The sequence below is a fragment of the Platichthys flesus genome, chromosome 16, assembly GCF_949316205.1.
Source record: "Platichthys flesus chromosome 16, fPlaFle2.1, whole genome shotgun sequence".
In the NCBI taxonomy this organism is placed as follows: domain Eukaryota; kingdom Metazoa; phylum Chordata; class Actinopteri; order Pleuronectiformes; family Pleuronectidae; genus Platichthys; species Platichthys flesus.
The window spans coordinates 19,603,455-19,624,327 of NC_084960.1; the positions used below are offsets into that span (position 1 = coordinate 19,603,455).

The 20,873-nt window shown below is 39.7% G+C and overlaps 1 protein-coding gene across 1 annotated transcript; it reads right to left on the reverse strand.

The window, feature by feature from the left end:
- Positions 1 to 5,815: 5,815 nt before the first annotated feature.
- On the reverse strand, positions 5,816 to 13,499 carry LOC133971319 (all-trans-retinol 13,14-reductase-like). Its single transcript, XM_062408616.1, has 12 exons — positions 13,340 to 13,499; positions 12,643 to 12,825; positions 11,220 to 11,358; positions 10,862 to 10,964; positions 9,933 to 10,128; positions 9,640 to 9,837; positions 8,688 to 8,807; positions 8,459 to 8,597; positions 8,201 to 8,310; positions 7,395 to 7,561; positions 6,392 to 6,551; positions 5,816 to 6,299 (listed from the first exon to the last, which is right to left on the reverse strand). Exons 1-12 carry the CDS (start codon positions 13,497 to 13,499, stop codon positions 6,151 to 6,153), a joined length of 1,824 nt encoding a protein of 607 aa, XP_062264600.1. The 3' UTR covers positions 5,816 to 6,150.
- Positions 13,500 to 20,873: the final 7,374 nt, after the last annotated feature.

The following is a 20,873-nucleotide window of genomic DNA, read 5'->3' on the forward strand; positions in this document are numbered from 1 at the left end:
GATAGATTTTTTCACAATAAAAGGGTGTTTACTTCCAATACGCAGCTGCGACCATAGGTAGTATAGGCTGTGGGCTGCGGCACAGTCGTCATAGATAAAGACAGATACAATTTATAAAAGGAAACTACACTCATTCAGCACAAGTCTCCACCAAGGTCAAACAGTTCCATTATCAAACCACATTTAATTTAACTACATCCAGGTTTTATTTCGGTCTGCACCACATCACACACACTCATCTGTCCCCTTAATGTGTCAGATATTTTTGTCTGAGGAATCAACGAAAATGTTGAAAAACAATATTCTGGCAGACAGACAGACAGACAGACAGACAGAAAGAAATCAATCAATCAATCAATCAAATTTTATTTGTATAGCCCATATTCACAAATTACAATTCATCTCATAGGGCTTTAAAAGGGTGTGACATCCTCTGTCCTTAACCCTCAGCAAGAGTAAGGAAAAACTACAAAAAACCATTTTAACAGGGTAAAAATATGTAGAAACCTCAGAGAGAGCCACATGTGAGGGATCCCTCTCCCAGGACCGACAGAAGTGCAATAGATGCCACGTGCAGGAGAACATCATCAATAATCAAAGTCTCTAGCAGCATTGATGAAGCACAGTCCATGCTCAGCAACCATCTAGACCACGATCCACCATCCAGACCAGACGCCACTTCAGTCCTCAGTCACCGTCCACCGCCGCCCACCAGGAGGACCCATCACAAGCCACCACTGCGGTCCTGGTCCACCGCCCGTGCCCAATGCCAACGCGACACAGGGTCCGCCACCAGCACCACGATCAGCCCACATGACTCACAATCCGCCACACTGGATCCAACACCGCGACCCCCGGTGCGCGATCCACAAACCGTAATCCATGGTGCGGCCACAGAGGCCCTGGATCTGCGGGTGATAAAGCAAAGGGATTCCGGGGAAGGGGGATAGGGATGGAGAAGAGGAAGGAGAAGCTGGAAAGAGAAGCTCCGTGTGTCATGTGTCATAAAATAGAACAAGTAACGTTCTGGCGCACTAATTAGCTCTAACTATAAGCTTTATCAAAAAGGAAGGTTTTGAGCCTACTTTTAAACGAACAGATGGTGACTGCCTCCCGAACTGAAAGTGGTAGATTATTCCACAGCCGAGGGGCTTGATGGCTAAAAGCTCTGGCTCCTACTCTACTTTTAGAGAATTTAGGGACGACAAGTAGGCTTGAATTCTGGGAGCGGAGTGCTCTAGTGGGTTTATAAGGTATTAACAGCTCTTTAAGGTATAAAGGCGCTATATTATTAAGGGCCTTGAAGGTGAGGAGGAGAATTTTAAATTCTATTCTAGATTTAACTGGAAGCCAGTGTAGCGATGCTAATATTGGAGAAATGTGCTCTCTTCTCTTTGTTCTCGTCAGGACACGTGCTGCAGCACCTGCAAGAAAGACAGGCAGGCAGATAATTTAAGGGCAGTTTTACTATTCTACAAATTAGTCAAGTCTCTAGTTTTGTTTCATTTAAAATCGTAATTATTGAAATGATAGGTAGGTCTTAAGTTGGGCTACATGACAATCTGGTGAGGTATATTGTGGTATATTATTAGTGTAATGCTGCTTATGCTTCAACTCTGTCAGAAAATAAAAAAAACTCCGAACACAGCATGTGGATCTGTTGGCATCGTCACGTACAAACTCCTCCAAACTTCTACAAAAGACACCACTTAGCAGATAGCTGTCCTGTTCAAGGTGCCATTTGACCTAAACTTAAAGTCAAACGAGTTCGCAGTGGGAGTCTTTGATATCAGCAGAAACTGTAATCATGGTCTTTTTCAGGATATGTCAAAGAATAAGGGCAAAGCGTTTGTCAGGGCCAAAGCAAAGGGCAGCGTTCTCACTCACAAAGGCCAAAATATCACCCTGATGGCTACAATGTCGGACTGCCACACACCTGTCATTAAGGTGCAAGTGATGGACGCCTGAGAAACACTTTTAATAAATTATATTATTTCCTGCTTGAATTTGTAATTTGCAAATCATGGAGTGAGATATTTACTTTTTATTTATTCACTAATTTATGTTGTCTGTTGTGACATATTTCAGGGGTAGAACAGAGGTGTCTGGCATGCTTCATGTGTTTGGCAATTGATTCTGTGTTGTAGAAATTGAAACTGTTGTGATATGTGAGGGAGAGCGTGGCCTTGGGGATAGAGCGGGTGCTCTGCAACAAGAAGGTTGCCGGTTCAAATCCCACTCTATCCCATCTGCATGCCTAAGTGTCCTTGGCAAGATACTGAACCCCTAGATGGCCCCTCATAAAATGATGAGTGTTCTAAAAATCTAAGTCGCTTTGGATAAAAGCGTAAGTTAAATAACATGTAATGTTATGTTGATTTAAATGTACTGCATATTGTTCGCAATTGGTATAATATGTTGGTTCACTAAAAGGTTCTGTACCTGAGTTCAATAACATTTCAAAACAACAAATGCAAATCTGTTATCCTTAGTTATGCAAACCGGCTGATTATACATTTGTCCATCATTCATCTCAGAGTTAGATTTTTTGTTTTGAATCTCTGAGCTTGGATTTGATTTGGGGTGGCTAGGTGGTACAGTGGTCAAAGCAAAAAGGATACTGGTTGGGACAAGGTCTTTCTTTTTTTTTATACTTTATTCAAGGAAGTGTATAACAAGCCAAACAGAGTTGAAAGATCGAGTACTTCCATCTTCTCCCAAATTTGTAGTAAATCCCATACACACATACAAAAAAAAACTTTCACCAACCCTGTGACCTTAAAAGATGATAAGAGGTAAAAATAATGGATGGATGTTTCCAAAATGTTGTGGAATCCATGCCCAAAGAACTGGGACTGTTTTACTTCTATAGAAAAAAAACTTAAAACTTACTTTTACATTTATTAAGCATTTGTTTGACAACTGAATACATGTCATTAACTAACACCGCTAACATCAGCTGCTGGTAAGTATTTATTAGTGAGGTAGAACATACAAGGGATATCAGGTCGCCCTGTTCGTTTCACTACAGGCCTACCCAGCATTTGTACAAAGATTTCAATAACGTGATAAGTGTTTAAACACAGAGAAAAATAAGATAATTTAATCTCATATGATTAGCAGAATGATAATAAAATAGCAATAAAATGTTTGTGGAAGTCATTAAGCTCTAAAATAATTGTCCACAATCCTTGAGAAACAATGCCTATGGTGCATGAATTTGTGGTAAACTTAGGGTCCTGATATATATATATTTTTTTAAAAGGTTACCCTTGGTTACTGCATATTAAAACAATTGAATTCCACTTGTGCAGTGCCCATTCTAAACCTGCCTGTTTGGAATGGGTAGTATAATGCTGAAGAGCAAATTCAGAATTATGCCATTTCATTTTGGACTCCTCTTCAAAACAGTTATACTACACCTCACTTGTCATTGTTTGTGTGCTGGACATTGTGTACAGAGCTTTTTATTAACAGTGTAAACTGCAAAGTGAAGTTTGCATTCATCCTACATGTTTTTTGTGCTGGGAAGATTACTCAATAATATAACTTGATATAAAGCATTGCAACAAAACAAATGTTGTGCTTCTACTTTGTGGTAGAAACTAATTCAATTATCTAAATGATCTAGGATTTGAACCACTACCTGTAGTTTATCCGGTTTAATCAGTAGGTAATTAACATGATAAAACTTGTGTTATTAATAGGCAGAGTTTGATTTACAACTAGTATAAGAACTGTAAAATATGTATTTTTATCAATTTAATCCCTGTTACGAACAATATAGCAAATTTAGAAAATGTATAACTAAATAATGATTTCAGTTCTTTAAATGACATTATTACAATGGCTAGAAATTTAGCAAAGCTTCACTTTATATATGAAGGTAGAGCCAAGTCAAAGTCAATCTACAGGTAGCCGTTATTGGCCAATATCATTTAGAACCATTCCTCCCACTGCTTTAAAAACAGTCCTTTGTCTGGAGCTTGATGACAGTAAGACACCTGATGAATTAGTCATAGAGTCACGGCTGTTTCTATTGAAGTAAACATGATATGAATACTAAGATTTTGTGTGTGAGGGAATTTCCAAGACATATTATGAGAAGGACTTCATTAATTGTCTGCTGTGAAAAGACAGTTATAAAGCTTACGTGTATCACATGTTACATCAAGTCACTAAAATCCATCCAAACAAGCTCCTAGGTGTGGAATATTCAGACGTTTCCTGGTGAAACCAGGGAAATTTTCAAGTTGACTCCATGTGGTTAGGGTTTAGTGTTGGAAAAACAAAACTGCTTCTGGGGAATTTCCACTTATTGTTATAACATTGACAAAATTAAATGTTAAAGTCAACAACTCAAAGGAATCAAGAATTTCATAATTTTCTGTTGATCAGCAGCAATGCAACTGGGCCCTGAGAACCCTAAATTCTATGATCGGCCATGTAGAGACTGACCGCAATGACCCCACGATCAGAAACCACTTATTAAAACCCAACCTTTTTAGTAAAAAAGTGAGTCAATGTGACACAATTCCTGTAGTAGCTCAGAGGAGGCCTTTGTAATAACAAATAAATAAAACAACATGGTAATGCTTTTTTTTGCCCCACACTTTATATTTTTATTTGAACATAGGTGATGTTTAACTGTTACCTTGTTTTAGATCCAGGAGAGACATAAAAACATGCTTAGACATGGAATAGGGAAAAACCAATTTGTCCTACTGATTTATGAGCTTGTAAGAAAGGGTGAGAAACAAACTCACTGAGCAACATCTATTCTGGTAAGGGATATAATAATAATGTTAATTCCACTTACACCCTCCTCTCCAGTCTGTTGTAGTACCACTCCTAAACTCCGGAGTCTGTTTGAATGGAATGTAGGAGGGTCAGATGGTGGAGTTTTGCAGTTGGAGGAAATCCAAATGAAACACCCTAAAAACAGCACCATTGAATCAATTTCCAAGCACCAGACTGATTCATCCTCTAGTCATCATATTTAATTGGAGCCTGCGGAATTTTGAGGATTAAAATGAGAGTGGAAAAGAAATGCAGGTTCCAAGACGTGTGAATGATTGTTGTTGTGTCCGACCTTATGAAGGGTCAGTGTAAATGGCTTTGCCAGCAGCTCTGCAATGCTGTAGTAATGCTAAAATGCTTGCAGTGGTGAGAACATGTTAATGTTTAGCAGCTAAAATAAATACCATATTCACCCTTTTAGCTTGACAAAACACCACTAAAATGACGTAAAAATATAAGCAAATAATATTATTTGCCACCATTAATTAGCTGATTATTGGTAAATAGGCCACATATTTTAGAGTTGTCAAAGTGATGTGTTTCTCTATTAGTAATGTTATTATACTTCAAAAGCAACAAACATCGAATATCGGTTATATGGCTCTGATGTCATTCCCACTGATTCATCAGTCATGCTTGGCCCTTCTGGAGCTGAATATGATTGTGGAGAAGGTGCTGATAACCCTCAGTTGGGACATTTTACAGATGGTTTAAAGATGTCAGCAATAGTGTCCTGATGTTAGACGCAGAGATATGTCAGGCCTTACTTTAGGATAAAAGCTGACTGTTATATTTGCCTCAGGGATCTGAGATTATAAATAATTATGAAAATATTGTTATTCAATAGACATGACAATGATAATTTAAGGTAAAGTGTTTCTACAAAAACTGATATTTTGCCCCTTTGGTAAGCATGCTTCAGAAAACTTTTCCTTTCAGCAACACTCTGCAAGTTTGAAATGAAAACCAAGCACACACATTCAATTTATCTCAATAGCTTTATTTCACAGATAACTTGTACCATCTGTCTAATTTGTTGCAATTTCCAATGATTGCATTGGCAGCCATGTTAGCTACACTGCACTTGGGATCTGTCTTGGGATCACAGCAGACACAGTCAGTGATTAATAAATCAACTGGATTAAGGCAGATTAAGTAGAGGTTTACTTTAATGTTGAATTTGGCTCTTAGATTGCAGGAAGACATGACATACCCTAACCCTCCACTCTTTTGAGTTTCTCCTCACTTCCTTTGTTTCCTTTCTCACTTCCAATCTAGTATTGATTCAAGATTATAATCTTTAAATGTATTAAAACTACACTAATTACCTCCACGCTCACCCTGTCAATACTAGGTCAGTTTTTTTTTGGTCTGTTTGCGTTTGAGCTGGGTCTTCAAGGCCAGAAGGTCAATGTAGAGGATCTGATTGAGGACAGCAGAGGCACAGAGCAACCCGCCGTGCACAGCTCCAGCCAGGCCATTACAGAACACGTCCTGCCCTGCGCGCACACAAACATACACACACACAAATTGTGCAACTGTGTCAGTTTCTGCAGAATCTAGACTAGATTAAAACTGTCCGTCATGTCACCTGTGAGGAAGAGTCCGTCGATTGGTGTCTGTGGTCGTGTCCGAGCAACCGTTTCTGGGTTGAAGCGCTCCAGGTTGTGTTCAGCGCCGTACATCTCGCCTCTTGGAGCTCCCAAATAGTGGACATTTGTTAGAGGAGTGGCAGCATCCACCATCACCACCTGAATTTTCATACATACACTTTGTATTCATGAGGGAAAGTACATCAACAGGAGTTGGTGACCACTGCAGAACTGTTTGTCGATATAATCAATCAAATCAAAATCTATTTGTATAATATTTGTATGTATTTCTGTTGCCAGAAATAAGCTTTATGAATCGACATCGTTCCAAACCAAAACGATAAGCTATAAGAAGCTGTAGCGGCTCTATAGATAAAGAGGGAACCACAAACGTTTGGTTTAAATAAGAACAATTTGTCCTGTTTTAGTTTTGTATGACAAATAATCTGTGGCCATCTCAACACACCTGAAAACTCATCACCATTTATGTGACCTGATGTAAACAAGAAGCAGAGAGTCTACTCTGCACTTGGTTTGTGAGTTGTAGAAAATACATGAGAAGTAAGACCATGGATTTCTTCACTTGGACCGACAACAAGGTGGATCTGTTACTAAAAGGAAGGGTTAGCAATGCTGTCAATTCTTCATCAACATTACATTCACTACTGGGAGTAGGGTTGTGAGGAATTAGCTCCAATCAGGAAGCAAACATGGGGGCGTGTGTCATGGTTACTGAAAGTCTCCCTGAAACAGTCAAAACTAATACTCACCGCTAGAGTTTTCAAAATAAGAACATGTGTATTTTGAGCCTTGAAACTCCAGAGTAGTGTGCACCTTAAAATTTGAAATGCATCTGCTTGGATGGACATGTTAAGTTAGTTGTTAATTTCTTCAGCGGTCAAGCAGAGAAAGTGGTAACTTCCATCTGTTGTTTGTCTGAGTGAAGTAGTTAAAGTCCTTACATATGCATACAAGCTTGACATAACAGCATAAACACTGTACCTTTTCTCGCAGTTGTGGAAATATGGTTAGTGCCCAGTCAAGCATCTCTTTGGCCATGCTGTTTTTCAGATCCAGGTAGTCCTGTCCCCTCTTGCCAAGTTTTGTCCCCTCCCATTCCTCGAACCACTCATAGCGAGCCATGGTTAGCAATGTCATACATGACTTACCTGCAGAGAGATTGAGATAAATAAAAAGCGTCAGTTCATATATTAATCTGTAAAAAAAGAAAACTCTCCAAGAGGCCTTCAAGTTGAGTTGGAGTTATTTTCTGACAGTAAATGGGATCACATTCTCACCAACAGAATCCATTAGATGTTTTTATCTCAACAGTATTGGGACACTTTAAAGCCTCTGACAACCTGCTGTCGCCCTTAATGTTCCAGCATATGTATATATTTATGATTGGCAGAATTGATCGTCATTAGAGGAAGTTAAACATTTCAGAAAGCTTTGTCATTCAAGACAAGAAGGGTATAGGTTAGGGGCAGAATCATAACATGTTTATTGTTACAACTGACAGTATCCATGAGACGGTCAGCTAGAAATTAAAATACTTCTTTTGTTTGATTTTTGTGGGAAATCAAAGTTCCACTGCAAATTTCTGAGATGGATAACTTGTCTTTTGAAATGTTGAAAAGTTGCATTACTGTAGGCAGTTAGTAGGTGGCCAAATCGGACAAAGACCAATACGGAAGGGGGATCATGTTCACCTGTGATAAAGTGGTTGCAGAAAGCCAGGAGAGGAATCTAAGATGACAGCTAATAAGTGAAATTTACATCTGCAAACAAGAATGACATTTTGTTACCTGGCTGTCGGATATTGGCTGTAGGATCCTTAGCAGATGGGGAGGTGATGAACATCATGGGAATGTTCCCCAAAACTTGATCTCTGCTTAGGGAGGAGTATCGCTCCATTCTTCACAGTTTTGTTTAGACAGAAAGACAAACACATTGAGTGATCCAGAAAATTTGAAAATATAAAGACGACGTGTTATAGTCAGCTGTGGAATTGAAGAGAAAAGTACAAAGATGGGGAAAGAAAAACAATATATTTAAAAACCTACAGAGAATCCAAGTCGTTGTCTTTATACATCCAGAAGTTGGTGGAAACGATGCCCAGCTCCTCTTTGGTTCCATCCAGACCAACAAAGACCAAGAAGGAACCCATACCATGCCGTACCTTACCCAACAGTGACTGGATCTCTATGCAAACAAACACATTTTGGGAAATATGCAGTATAAAAAGACGACAAATGAGAAAAAAGTTCAATGTCCTGTTCATATATGCTTTACCTGGTTTGTCCTGTATTGGCTTAGGTAGAAACGTCTGGAGGGTGTTGAAGATGCCAGCATTGGAAATGACAACCGGTGCATGGACCTCAATCTCTACTTGTCCTTTACGCACTGTCACACCTGATACAAACACATAACATTGCTTATATAGAGCTTAATATGATTGCATGGTAGATAAAGACTTATTAAGGCCCTGACAATACAAAATAAATACTAAAGGGAATGGATCTTAAACTATAAGCTGTATTCTTTAGATGTTTCACCTACTGATTCCAAAATATCTCCTTAGGTTAATGGAGCACATTTACATTGTATCATTTTAGGAATCATGCATTATATTTCCCTGAAGTAGAATGTAAAAGGGGGGCCAACAATAAACCTGGGTGGGACCCCAAAAAAGAGGAGCATGAGGGAAGGAAGCATCACTGAGTACAACACAAACAAACTGTTAGATCTGAGATGAACCAAGTCAACTCTTTTAAACAGCGTGACAGATTAATTGATACCAATAGCTCAGCACAGTGAGCACAACACATGTCTGGAACTGGGTAACCTCTACCAACCAGTCAAGTGAGTTTGTGCTACTGGGGATGAGTAAAGCCAATGAAGCACGAATCAAATCAACCTCAGTAGGTTTGTTTCCTTTTTTCTCATCTTGCTGGCACTGACATGTAAAAGTGTCATCTGTTAGTAACAAGCACATCAATATGTGTGAAATACTTTAAAAGTTTGAAGAAAAAAATAATGTTTTCTTTAACTGATACGTTTGTTCAGACCTGAAGGGAATGCAAATGACTCGAAATGTGCTTTTGGAGCTTTCTGACTTTTTCTTCTGACAAGAAATAAGCTCTGTGTCAGGGAGGCAGTGTTTTACCGTGGACCACAACGAGCTGCGCACACTTGCATGGAAAAGACCACTACCCCATGAATCCGTGCACTCCCCCTTTCTCACCATAGGCCTTCCCCTGCTGGTTGAGCAGGATGCGTTGAACCGGAGCCCTGACCAGCACCGCGCCCCCTGCTTGCTGAATGACAGAGATGATGTGAAAGGCAATCTCACTGGCGCCCCCTCGTGGGTAGTATGCACCACGTTTGTAGTGGTGAAGGAGGAGAGCATTGATGAGAAAGCTGGACTCTTTCGGAGGGACCCCTTCAAGAAAATTAAAGAATAAAGATCACTGTAGAAGACTTACTCAGTATGTAATCTGTTATCAGTGCATGTTTGTGTATGTATATGTGCAGCACCATAGAACAGGTAGGCAGACAGGGCCTGCAGGTCCTTGTTCTGTGTGAGGCGGGACATCATTTCAGAATGGCTGGTTGTTGCCAGGCTGAACACTTGAGATATTCGATGTAAAAGGCCATTATTAACCAGGAAATTAACCAGCCAATAGGGTATCATCTTCAAGATGGCGATAAGCGGTGTCCGCTGTGAGGCTAGCTGCAACAGGACACAATACAAGCATATTTATTAATCAGAAGAAGTTAGGGATGAGGAATGAGGAGTGGGGATTGGCTAGCTAGGGTAAGAATATCAAAGTAAGCCAACAAGAGGCTGAGTAGGGTGGGTCATGTCTGGGTTTGCCTTCCTGGAGAAAATATTGACTGATCTTTACCTAGATAACTGAACTTACTAAGAAATACAAACAAATATAGCCCATAACTGATTGTGAATTTGGAAAAAGGAAGGGAACTATTCAAACAAAGATTGCAGTAGAAATGACCCTCTGCCACTACATCCCTGGTAACCAGCAGCTCAGGTAGTAGTGGTAGTTCAGCGCTTCATCAGTGAGCGCTCCGTCCCCCACCCCCGTCTGATGGGGACAGAGAACTGCCTCTTCCTACAACTTCAGGTGAAGATGTCAAACCCGATGAGCACTTTATAATAAAAGAACCTTGTAAACTATGTTAATGACATACTGTGTAGTTATTTCCATAGTAGTATTTTTTTTTTTAAATTGTAATATTTATCCTGTTACCCTGAAAAATAATTTTAATTTTACAATGGTGGCACACTCCACTACGAAGTCTGTTGTCTGAAATTTGATTGCGTGAATGGACAAGGGAATAGTTAACTCAAAATGTATATCCATGATAGTTGCATCACCTCCTCACCTCTCCCCCCTTCTCATCCTCCATTCCATCGTCAATATAAATAGCTCCCCCTTCCATACCTTCATTAATCTCATGAATTCATCAATGGCCTCCTCCTCTCCTGGAAACTGCTTCTTTAGACTTTCGGCCATCTCAGTCTTCCCTGAATGAATATGGTATTCCCTGAAAATTACAGAAAAGTCAGGTGGGACAAGTCCTCTCAAAGTGCAATTTAAACAAATAAAAATAAAGATAATTTATTAACTTAGGGGTAACATTGAAAAGTATTATGAAGAAACAGAATTCATAATCAAATGTTGTTGGATATTGCATGTAACTCCTGGTAATGAATTCAAAATGTAATGTATAGCTAAAAAAAAGAAGGGCAACCAAAAGGTCAAAAGAAACAGCGAAAATGTGATTCTGTAATAACTGTACCTGCGTTGGTCCTCCTGACCCAGGATCAGTGTGTCAAACTGCTGTCCCAGACGTGTAAACTGCAGCTGACCCTCTGTAATCTGATCCATAGTAATCCTGAGCAGGCTGTTCTCATGAAGCTGGCCCAGGTAATGGATACCTGGTGGAGTTAAATCAGATATATGAAATGATTCAAAATATAAAACAAGAGACATATGTGTCCCAAAGTGAGTTTCAGAAGGAATCATTCTCAGGATTTTAATGAATGGAGAGGATCTTAAAGTTGGAAAAGGATAAAGAATTAACAGCATAGAAAAAACAACTCTGTAAAAGGTATTCAGATGTTATCAGTCCTTCCTGTGTCCAACATGAGAGTTTTGGAAGGGACTAATTAAACTGATTAAACAATTTCCTTCTTTGTAGTAACCCTAACCCTGCCAGAAGTTTTTCGTTAGGATAAAGTACAAAAACTGCTGTAATTATGGAACATGCCAGAGCAGATTCACGTTTTTAATGATCGTCAGTTGGACTTGTCAAACGCCCCAAGGTACCAATTATGAATGGAAACATATCTATCACATTTTTTACGCTGTCAAAATAAATGAAGGATGGATCATATCAACAGTGCTAAAACCTCAGATAGCAAATGGTGAAATGGAAAAAGAATCAACAGGCGAGGATCATTAATGACGCTACAGATGTGTTGTGCCTCAGATTATGAAGTGTCATTACATCATGTATCTGATCTCTGCTCGTTTCTTCTGTAAAGACCTCAGTGACACAATGAGTGACTTTTCAGTCATTGTGAATTATGATATTCTGGACAATACAGTAAGTAATTGCACACAATAGTTTAATAATTAGATTAATTACCCTTAGATTAGAATTTAAAAACAGTAATTGCTTCTATATAGCTCCATGTGTTAAACCAATGCTCTCTGTAAAACAAGTTATATACACATATCCACAGCAACTGAATGCCTCCATCTGATTAAAGGCTGTATTTAACAAGTAGAGTTTTGTGGGGATATTACGGTTTAGACTGAAGCAGGGCTTTGTGTGACAGCATTAGTTATGGCAAAATAAAAATATAGAAGAACTCAGGACATGATGCTAGCAGGAGAACATGTGTGGCCGGATGTGGTGAAAGCAAATGTTAAAGCAGTCATTACATGTTTTACTTCACATTGAAAACTGAAATTAAATGTTCTCCTTTTTTATTTTCTCCGGTGGCTAATTTATTAGAATGGCGAACTGATCATTTCACGAACTTCGTTGTTTGTGTCTGCGATTTATTTTTGATCAGGAAACTCAAATCATACTGAGAAACCAGAATTTTTCTCAGTATGCTTATAATGTGAGACAGCAACACTTTTTGGCTTAATAGTCCTTACACAATGTGCATGGGTGTGGTTTTGATCATATATAGACGTTGCCATCTTACCCACATCAAACTCAAATCCCTTATTCTGGAAGGTGTGGGTACAGCCTCCAGCCTGATCATGTTGCTCCAGAACTAAAACTTTCTTCCCGGCTTTGGACAAAAGTGCTGCCGCCGCCAAACCTCCCACACCACTGCCAATCACCACCGCATCCAGAGCAGGGGGAACACGGTCCACACGGAAACCTGCAAAGAGACACAGAAGAGAGTCTTTGAAAATCAGTCCGGTGGAAGATTTTGTGGTCAGTCAACATAGACCACTACTCAAAGCTTTCAGAGGGGGTCTGCAGTCAAAAAAGTCTTTGGATGAAACCACCATCTTCCACTTCAGTCCCAGGAGACCATAGGTTACCACATAAGAAATTGTATACTTTGCTTGCACCTTGAGTTCCAGCACACAGCACTGATTATAGATGATTGATTCAGACAAAGTAAATGGTTGTAATCTGAATTATAATGTGCATAATCATTTGGCCATGTTGAAGTGTTGGGGGGTTACTTTTATATTTAATTTCACTACAGATTAACAGAATACATGCCTTTAAATGTAATTCATGAGGTATTAGCTTTGAGCTCATTCAAAGCAAATATAGCATTTTTGGATTCCTCAGTATTATATCGCATTATAACACTGCAGCATTCTCACAACAAAAGCCATTCTACTTTTTGTCAATTTGCTTGTCAGAAAAACATTAATTACCTTTCTTCAGCCTGTCATCCCTCTGTTTGCTGTCTGTGACCAAGGGTCCTGGTGGCCTCACGCACTTCTCACTGAACAACTTGTAACGCTGTCGAGTGGTCAGGAAGAAAATGACCGCCACCAGCAGAACACAGCCCAGTATACTGAGCAGCCACCACATGGCAGAAGAGAGCTTTCTACCAACTATACAAAACCTAGGTGGCTAGTGGAGAGAGCAGGGTGGAGAGGAAAGGAAGAGACAGGAAGACAGGAGTCCAGAAGAGGAGGCAGAGAGGAGGAATACAGTGATGAAGAGAGGGTAGGAGAGAGGGATGAGGAGAGAAGTGGCAAGACCAGAAAGCAGAAAGCTATCCTCCGACAATGTCGCCTCCCAAGAAGAGCAGTAAATTGGAGAGGGGAGGGATGAAGGGAACGATGAAGTGGGGGAAAAGGAGGATATGTTCATAAAGGTTATAGGAAGAGCAATGATTGGACATCAAACACATGACTTTTTGAAAGTCTTATATCAAAGATAACAGCAGATAACATTCTCCACCCCAAGGTCATGAGACTGGCTGACACGGACAGAGAAGAGAGAGATGATTGTTAAGCGTTTCATCAGACTCGGGTTTTCCAATCACAATTTGTCGCCCATTATAGAACTGCCTTAGGATGAGTGCATTTACAAAAACGTTGCTGTATAGCTCAAGTAGTGGTTCCACTGCATGAAAGAGAACAAAGAGGCTTTGGGAACTGAGACGTTAAAGGGGCTCTCTCCTATCGTTTTCCCATCAATATGGAGGTGGATCTGTTCAGGTTTGTGGCCCTAATTCAAAGTATTTGTAACATTTTAACAAATGATAAACTGTTTGAAAACCGGAAGAGTTGGTTCCTAACTGGAGAGTTAACCGCCATGACATTATTGGCAGGGTCATAGTCTACATCAGTGGTTCTCAACCTTTTTTCAGTGACCTACCGCCTTTGAAGAAAAAATTCTGCCGAGTACCCCCTGACCAGCGCAAAGCATTTTTGGTTGAAAGAAAGATGTAATGTGATTTATTAATCCTTGTAACTAGACACATTCAAATTTAAAACTACATCAATTTCCATAACATTGCTCATTTGTAGTGGTCTCTCTTGAACTATTTGGAAATAAAAAGATATAAAAATAACTAGACTTTTATTATTATCTCAATATAAATAAAGATTTGTGCACATCAAAATAATTATCAACTTAAAGTGACCTCTTTTGGGATCATAATAAAGATATGTTATCAAACTGAACTCATGAACTTAATTATAGCTAAACACTTCTTCCCAAAAAATTAATCATTAACTTAGTTTTAAATAAAAGATTAGCTCAAAACATTTTTTTTTATATTTATCATCTTAAAATATCTTCTTTAAGGATCGAAAAGAATACTGACAGGTAGCTTGTTTCCGCTTGCTTCTGGGAGGCTTTTCGCATCGTGTCTTGAGATGACCTGAATTCAGAAAGTTTCCTCTCAAACAAACTCAGGTGGCTTAGCAATATGACTTTCATGTTTTGTCTGGAGATACCGCTGAAGAAGTGGTGGCTTAATGCCACTGTTGGCTAATCTCTCCCCACAGAAAAAAACAAAAAGTGTAAATAACCCAATCTAGGTAAATATTAATATTGGTGAAGTGTCTTTCTGTTATTTTATTGTGAAATATTTGTTCGCTTTAAGCTCATACAATTTCCGCTTTTGTATTACATGTTTTTATTTTTAAAGGGTACCGGTAGAGACGCGGACTTCTTGTTATGAGTCATTAACTTCACAAAGGAAAACTTTTACGTTTTAGCGCCCCCTCGAAGAGGCACAAGCTCTCACGGCTCTCTGCTCTGGTTTCGCCTTCTTTGGCGCTTGTCCCTCCGTGTTTCAGCAGCATTGCTGCTGCACTTCAACTCGACTCCATTGTTGAAGTTTTCAAGGCAGGTGATGACAGGCGATGACAGGTGGCTTGTGCCAGGTTGGGTCAAACCATCGGTATGGGGGAGATTCAGTTTTTTTAGGATAATTAAATTGAAAAGCCTACTGAATATAAAATTTAGTTCATAAACTTATATTATATTGAATATTTGTTAAGTAACAATTTTTCAAGGTTTTTTTGAATGGATGCTAATTTTAAATATAAAAAAAAAAAATCCCAAGTACCCCCTGGAGTACCTTCAAGTACCCCCAGGGGTACGCGTACCCCCATTTGAGAATCACTGGTCTACATGTTGGAAAGAGGATGATGAGCGTCACGATGAAGAGTGTTTTATAAAAAATTGTCTGAGAAAAAAAAAGGAGTGGTGTTTTGAAAACAGTGCCATTTTAAAACACACCCACAGGTTATCATTGTAATACACCATTTTGTTGCTACTCTTCACTTTCATTGTGCAATGTGCAGCGCCACCGCTCCCATAACGCGCACTACGCGCTGTGCGAAGGGCACCAAGTCCTGAGGGGGCACCAAAAAATAGGCAACTGAAAAATCATCATAGTTATAATAATTATGTAGACAAGCGTTTGGGTGTATCATAGGTCCGGCCTCAGCTGACAAAGGACATGAGAGCAGGGCATGCGCTCGGGACAGCACACCCGTTTATTCTCCGTTCATTTTAGAACTTCACTTATCACAGAACCCACTTCCAGTGTTGCCAACTCCTCAGTAAGGAAAGTAGCTATTGGCTGTCCTAAAAGTCGCTAGATGTCGCCAAATGACGTCATCTCCTAATTTGCCTAGTGTAATGGTCGCTATAGGACGTACAGAAAGTGAGAAAAAACACCCTAAATATGTTTAGAACTTAAAATAAGCTTTCTTCTACAGAAGCAAATTACAATCACTTCACAAAAAAATGATTCTGTTTTTCTGGGATAATTATCTCGGAAATTCTGAGACAATTGCCCAAAAAAACAAAAGTGAATTCAATACTCTTCCGTATTCTTCTGTTGATTCTTTTTTTTTTATCTTGCCATTGAAATAGGCCATCACTCATCAAAATAACTTCATGACTTTAATGCAGTATCTAGACCCACATACATAAATCAATTTTGTCCTGTATTGTTAAATGTTAGAATCTCAAATTTAATCAAAAGGCTGTTATGTGGGGTCGAACTTCTAGCTCTAGGTCCAACCCTCCTCCTCTGATGTGCGCAGTAGGATGATGTGCGCGGCAGGATGATGTGCGCCAGGATGAAGTGCACAGCAGGATGATGTGCGCCACAAGATGATGTGTGCCACAAGATGATGTGCGCTGCATGATGATGTGCAATATGTGCCAATGTGCGCCACTCGATGATGTTTGCCACAGGATGGTGTGCGCTGCAGGATGATGTGCGCCACAGGATGATGTGGGTGATGATGTGCGCCGCAGGGTGATGTGTGCCACACCATGATGTGAGCCGCAAGATGATGTGAGCCGCAGGATGAGGTACGCTGCACTGTTAAGTGGGGCGGCATTGCTAGCTCTACGTCCAACCCTCCTCCTTTATCCGGGCTTGGGACCAGCAAAATGAGTCAAAAGAGACACTCTGGCAGAGCAAGTTTTCAGTTTTACTGACCGCCTGTGAGTGCGTTTGGACGGCAGAGGGGCTCACGGCAGCACCCGCTGCTCATTGAGGACAGTAACTGCAGAACGATACGTGCTTTCACGTCAGTCTCCAAAACATCAGAAAGTCTCCAATATCACCAGAAAAAGGTCACTAGATTTGTCACTAGTAGTTTTGGACAAAAAAAGTCGCCATGAGGGTTTATAACTTTTTCGGTATAAGATTGTTTGAATATTTTGTCTCTTTCAATACTGATCCTTTTCTGTTCAGTTTTATTGAATTTGAGAAAAAATGTCTGGTTTATTTTGATACGATTCTGTTAGTTGAAGAAAAGTTTGCACTTTCAAATGTATAGTGTGTGTTGGCCATTCTGCATAATGTGTTTACAAAGTAAAGTAAAATTGTGTGAATTTTCTGCTTATAAATCTTTTCTTTATTGAAGAAGATTGCCATCTTGTATACTTCTGCTTTTATTTTACTTCGGCATCATAAAGGTGTTATGCTTAGGGCACCAAAATGGCTAGCAGCGGCACTGGCAACGTGAAAAAAACTACACGTTGTCTGGTTCACAAAATAGCATCGAGGTCCTAAGAATTCTGAACAGAGCCTGAGCTTATTTGGTGGAAAGAGGGAAATTTTGGGGAATTTTGAATTATGGTAACTTAGGTGCATGCACAGTATTTGTTGACTCTGATTTATGACTATTTTATTTCAAGTCGCAGTGCCTGTGTGGACAGCTGCATGTTGAAAAAAAAAAAATAATAATAATAATTTGTGTGTAATCAGGGTGTAACCAGGATGCAACAGTTGTCAAATTAAACAATTACAGTTTTCCCCCTGTGCTTTTGCATGAAAAGTTATTTATTGGATCCAGAAGTGGTTTTTCATAGTTCAAATACTTTGTCTTGCAGAGAACCTTTTCGAAGAGTTTCCCAACAACTGGATTTCCAACACGTGGCTTCAACATGCATCATTCTGGCTCTGATTCAAACCAGAAACTGGACGTTATTGTGGGAATAAAGTGTAGAGGTTATTTTAGAATATAGGATATGAAGAACTGAATATCCCTTGTATGTTTGAGATTACATCTTAGCAGGTGTTATCGGCCACCAGCGCATGTTAGGGACATAACCTCAGTTGTGCACCTTAGTGTCATCAAGTGTTTTGGCCTTGTGATCTACAATACAGGACCGAACTTGAGGTCAGAGGTGTAAAGTAACGAATAACATTTACTCCAATACTGTCATTGAGCAGTTTTTTTGTATACTTTGTAATTTTTTGAGAAGTTTTTGAAATGGGTAATTTACTTTTACTGAAGAAGTTTTTGACTGAAGTATTTTACTTCACTACATTGGAACTTACATCCGTTACTGACTAAAAAAGAACATAGTTCAAGGCGCAAGGCAATTCTCACTGCAGTGGAAGATGCTGCATAGAGTGGATGACGTTCCCTCACGTGCACGTTCAACATATGAAAACTGATCGTAAAGTTCACTAAATATGCGCAACATGCAGGGAGCCACTGCAGAGGGGCTGAAGAGCCGAGGGTTGCGACCCCTGGTTACGGCGAAAGAGCGATTTGTTTCCTGTCCCGCCGTTAAAGAGATGCGGACGTCAAAACATTAGTTCGGCTACAGTTTGATAATCACTGAGCTACACAGGGCCGGCCCTAGCACATTTGGCGCTCTATGCAAGCTTCACTCCTGGCGAAAATGGAATTGCAACTTTTAGACGGTGTCTTGCCCTGTAAGACTGCATTTCTTTTCAAATAAACACAACAACGATCGCAACGACATGGTGCAAGCATTCGATTTAGACAGCCTCTCTCCTCAGGTAGAAGGAAAACATTCCGTAACGTTTTAGCTAGACCTCGGCCGCCTGCGAGCGACTCTTCAGCTGTGCTGGATTGCTGTTCACTGCAAAGCGAGCCCGGATGAGTCCTACTCACCATGAAAATCAGCTGCTGCTCAAACTCAACAAGAAGTTTGTAGACTAGTGCTCTAAAGGTGGACCAAAGTTTAAATATACAGTGGGACAGCGGCATTTTAACTTTTAATTTTAGCTGTCATGTTGTTCATGTCTTGACATGTCCTCTCAAAAGTTCTTAAATGTTGTGTTGACATGTTAAATGTCATTGCACTTATATTTGTAAAGATTCTCCTTTAATTAAAAATAACGTGTTTGGATTGGGCTGTGATTATGGGGCGTGTTTCAACCGAATCAGGAAATAAAATTCCTCTTCGCTCAATTCGATAGACCTACAACCAATCAGAGCAACGTAGTATGTGACGTATGTTAAGTGACGCATTGTGAGTTATTTACTAACGCCGGGTTCACACCGGACGCTGAAGCGATGCCGAAGCAATGCCGAAGCGATGCTTCAGCGCAGTTGGTACTTTTACTTAAGTAAAATTTCAAAGTAAAAAGGTACTTTTACTTGAGTACAATATTTCTGTACTTTTTACACCTCTGCTTGAGGGTTCGCTGAGGCTAATGGAAAATCTGACTGGCTACTGGCTTGTATGGCAGCACTGTGTTGCTATGTGTGAATAAATGTGATATGATCTGTATATCAGTTATGTATGTCAAATGTTATTAATCATTTTAGTCCCCTGAATTTCCTGCTGTTGTTTTGTATTGAGCATTTTATAACAATTTTAGCATACAAATAAAAAAAAAAAATAGTATAAACACATCTTTATGTTAAAAAAATGTAACACACTTCATGTGTTAAATGCTCTAACACACTGGAAGTGTTAAAAGCAACACAATTGTGTTGTCCTAGAATATACACTCTAGTTTTGAGAGGGATCCTTACTGTATATGTGACGACTTTCGCTGTATACCAAATTAATTTATTTCTATTAATCTTCTTTGGAGCATTAATATATAATATAAGTTTCAACATCTGATTCCACAATAGTCATCCATACATCCAAAATACAAGATTCAAGCCTAGTCTGTTGCTAGAGTTGTGTTTTCTGAAGAGAGAGGCTGCTGATATTTTCTGTGGATGAGATGTCATGTCTGTGTCAGGCCTGTACTAGAATGAGGACTCAGATGCATAGGATTCACGTGCCAGCACACTTTATTGAAATCAGTTCCTCTATGCAGAGTGACAAAAGATCGGACTATGAAAAAACTCACTTAATCTATTCTAAACACTCACTAGAAAAAGGAGGTTTTAAAACATAAATCGCTCCCGAAGAAGGTCAAAACAAAAGGCTAGAGCAAGAAATCAAAAGCGCTCCCGAAGGAGGTAAACCAAACTATGAAAACGGGACAAAAGAAAACGCTCACCTAAAAAGGAGGCTCAATAAACTAACTAACTCTCTCTAAACATAAATCACTCCAAAAGGGAGGAAGAAAAACAGATTACCAAAACAACACAAAACGAAGCTAAACTAGAAAACTTTAACAAACCAAAAATCACTCTCAAGGAGGAAACAGAAAACAACTTACGCGGCTTAGCAAATATCAAGGCAAACACGACTATGGCTGTGGACAAGGGCTTAGGTGCACGAACAAGAACGAAACACTTCGGCACAAGATAAAGGGGAGACGCAGACTATAAGCACATGAGGGTGAAGGGAACAGGTGGAAACAATCCGGAATCAGTGACACATGAGGAAGGGCAAGTGACCTGAAACGAGAGGGGAGTTAGGATTTCAAAATAAAACAGGAAGTTACGAGAAAAAAACCCAAGACAAGACAGACCTCACCACGGTGTGACAGTCTGTCTCTCTGCTCGTCTGATTGGCCAAGATTTCAACAACCTTACTCTGCAATGTACGAGCGCAATCCGCAAAAGTTACAGCAACACTGATTTTGTTGTTGATCACTGTGTTTCATTCCAGGCTGAAACGACGCTCAATATTTCCCACTTGTTATGTAGAGAGGAAGAAGGGATCAAAAAAACGATGCTACTAAGTTATAATTTGGGAAATACAGGATTCAGTGTCCTTAGTGTTTGAACTGTACTAGCTTCCGACAGATAG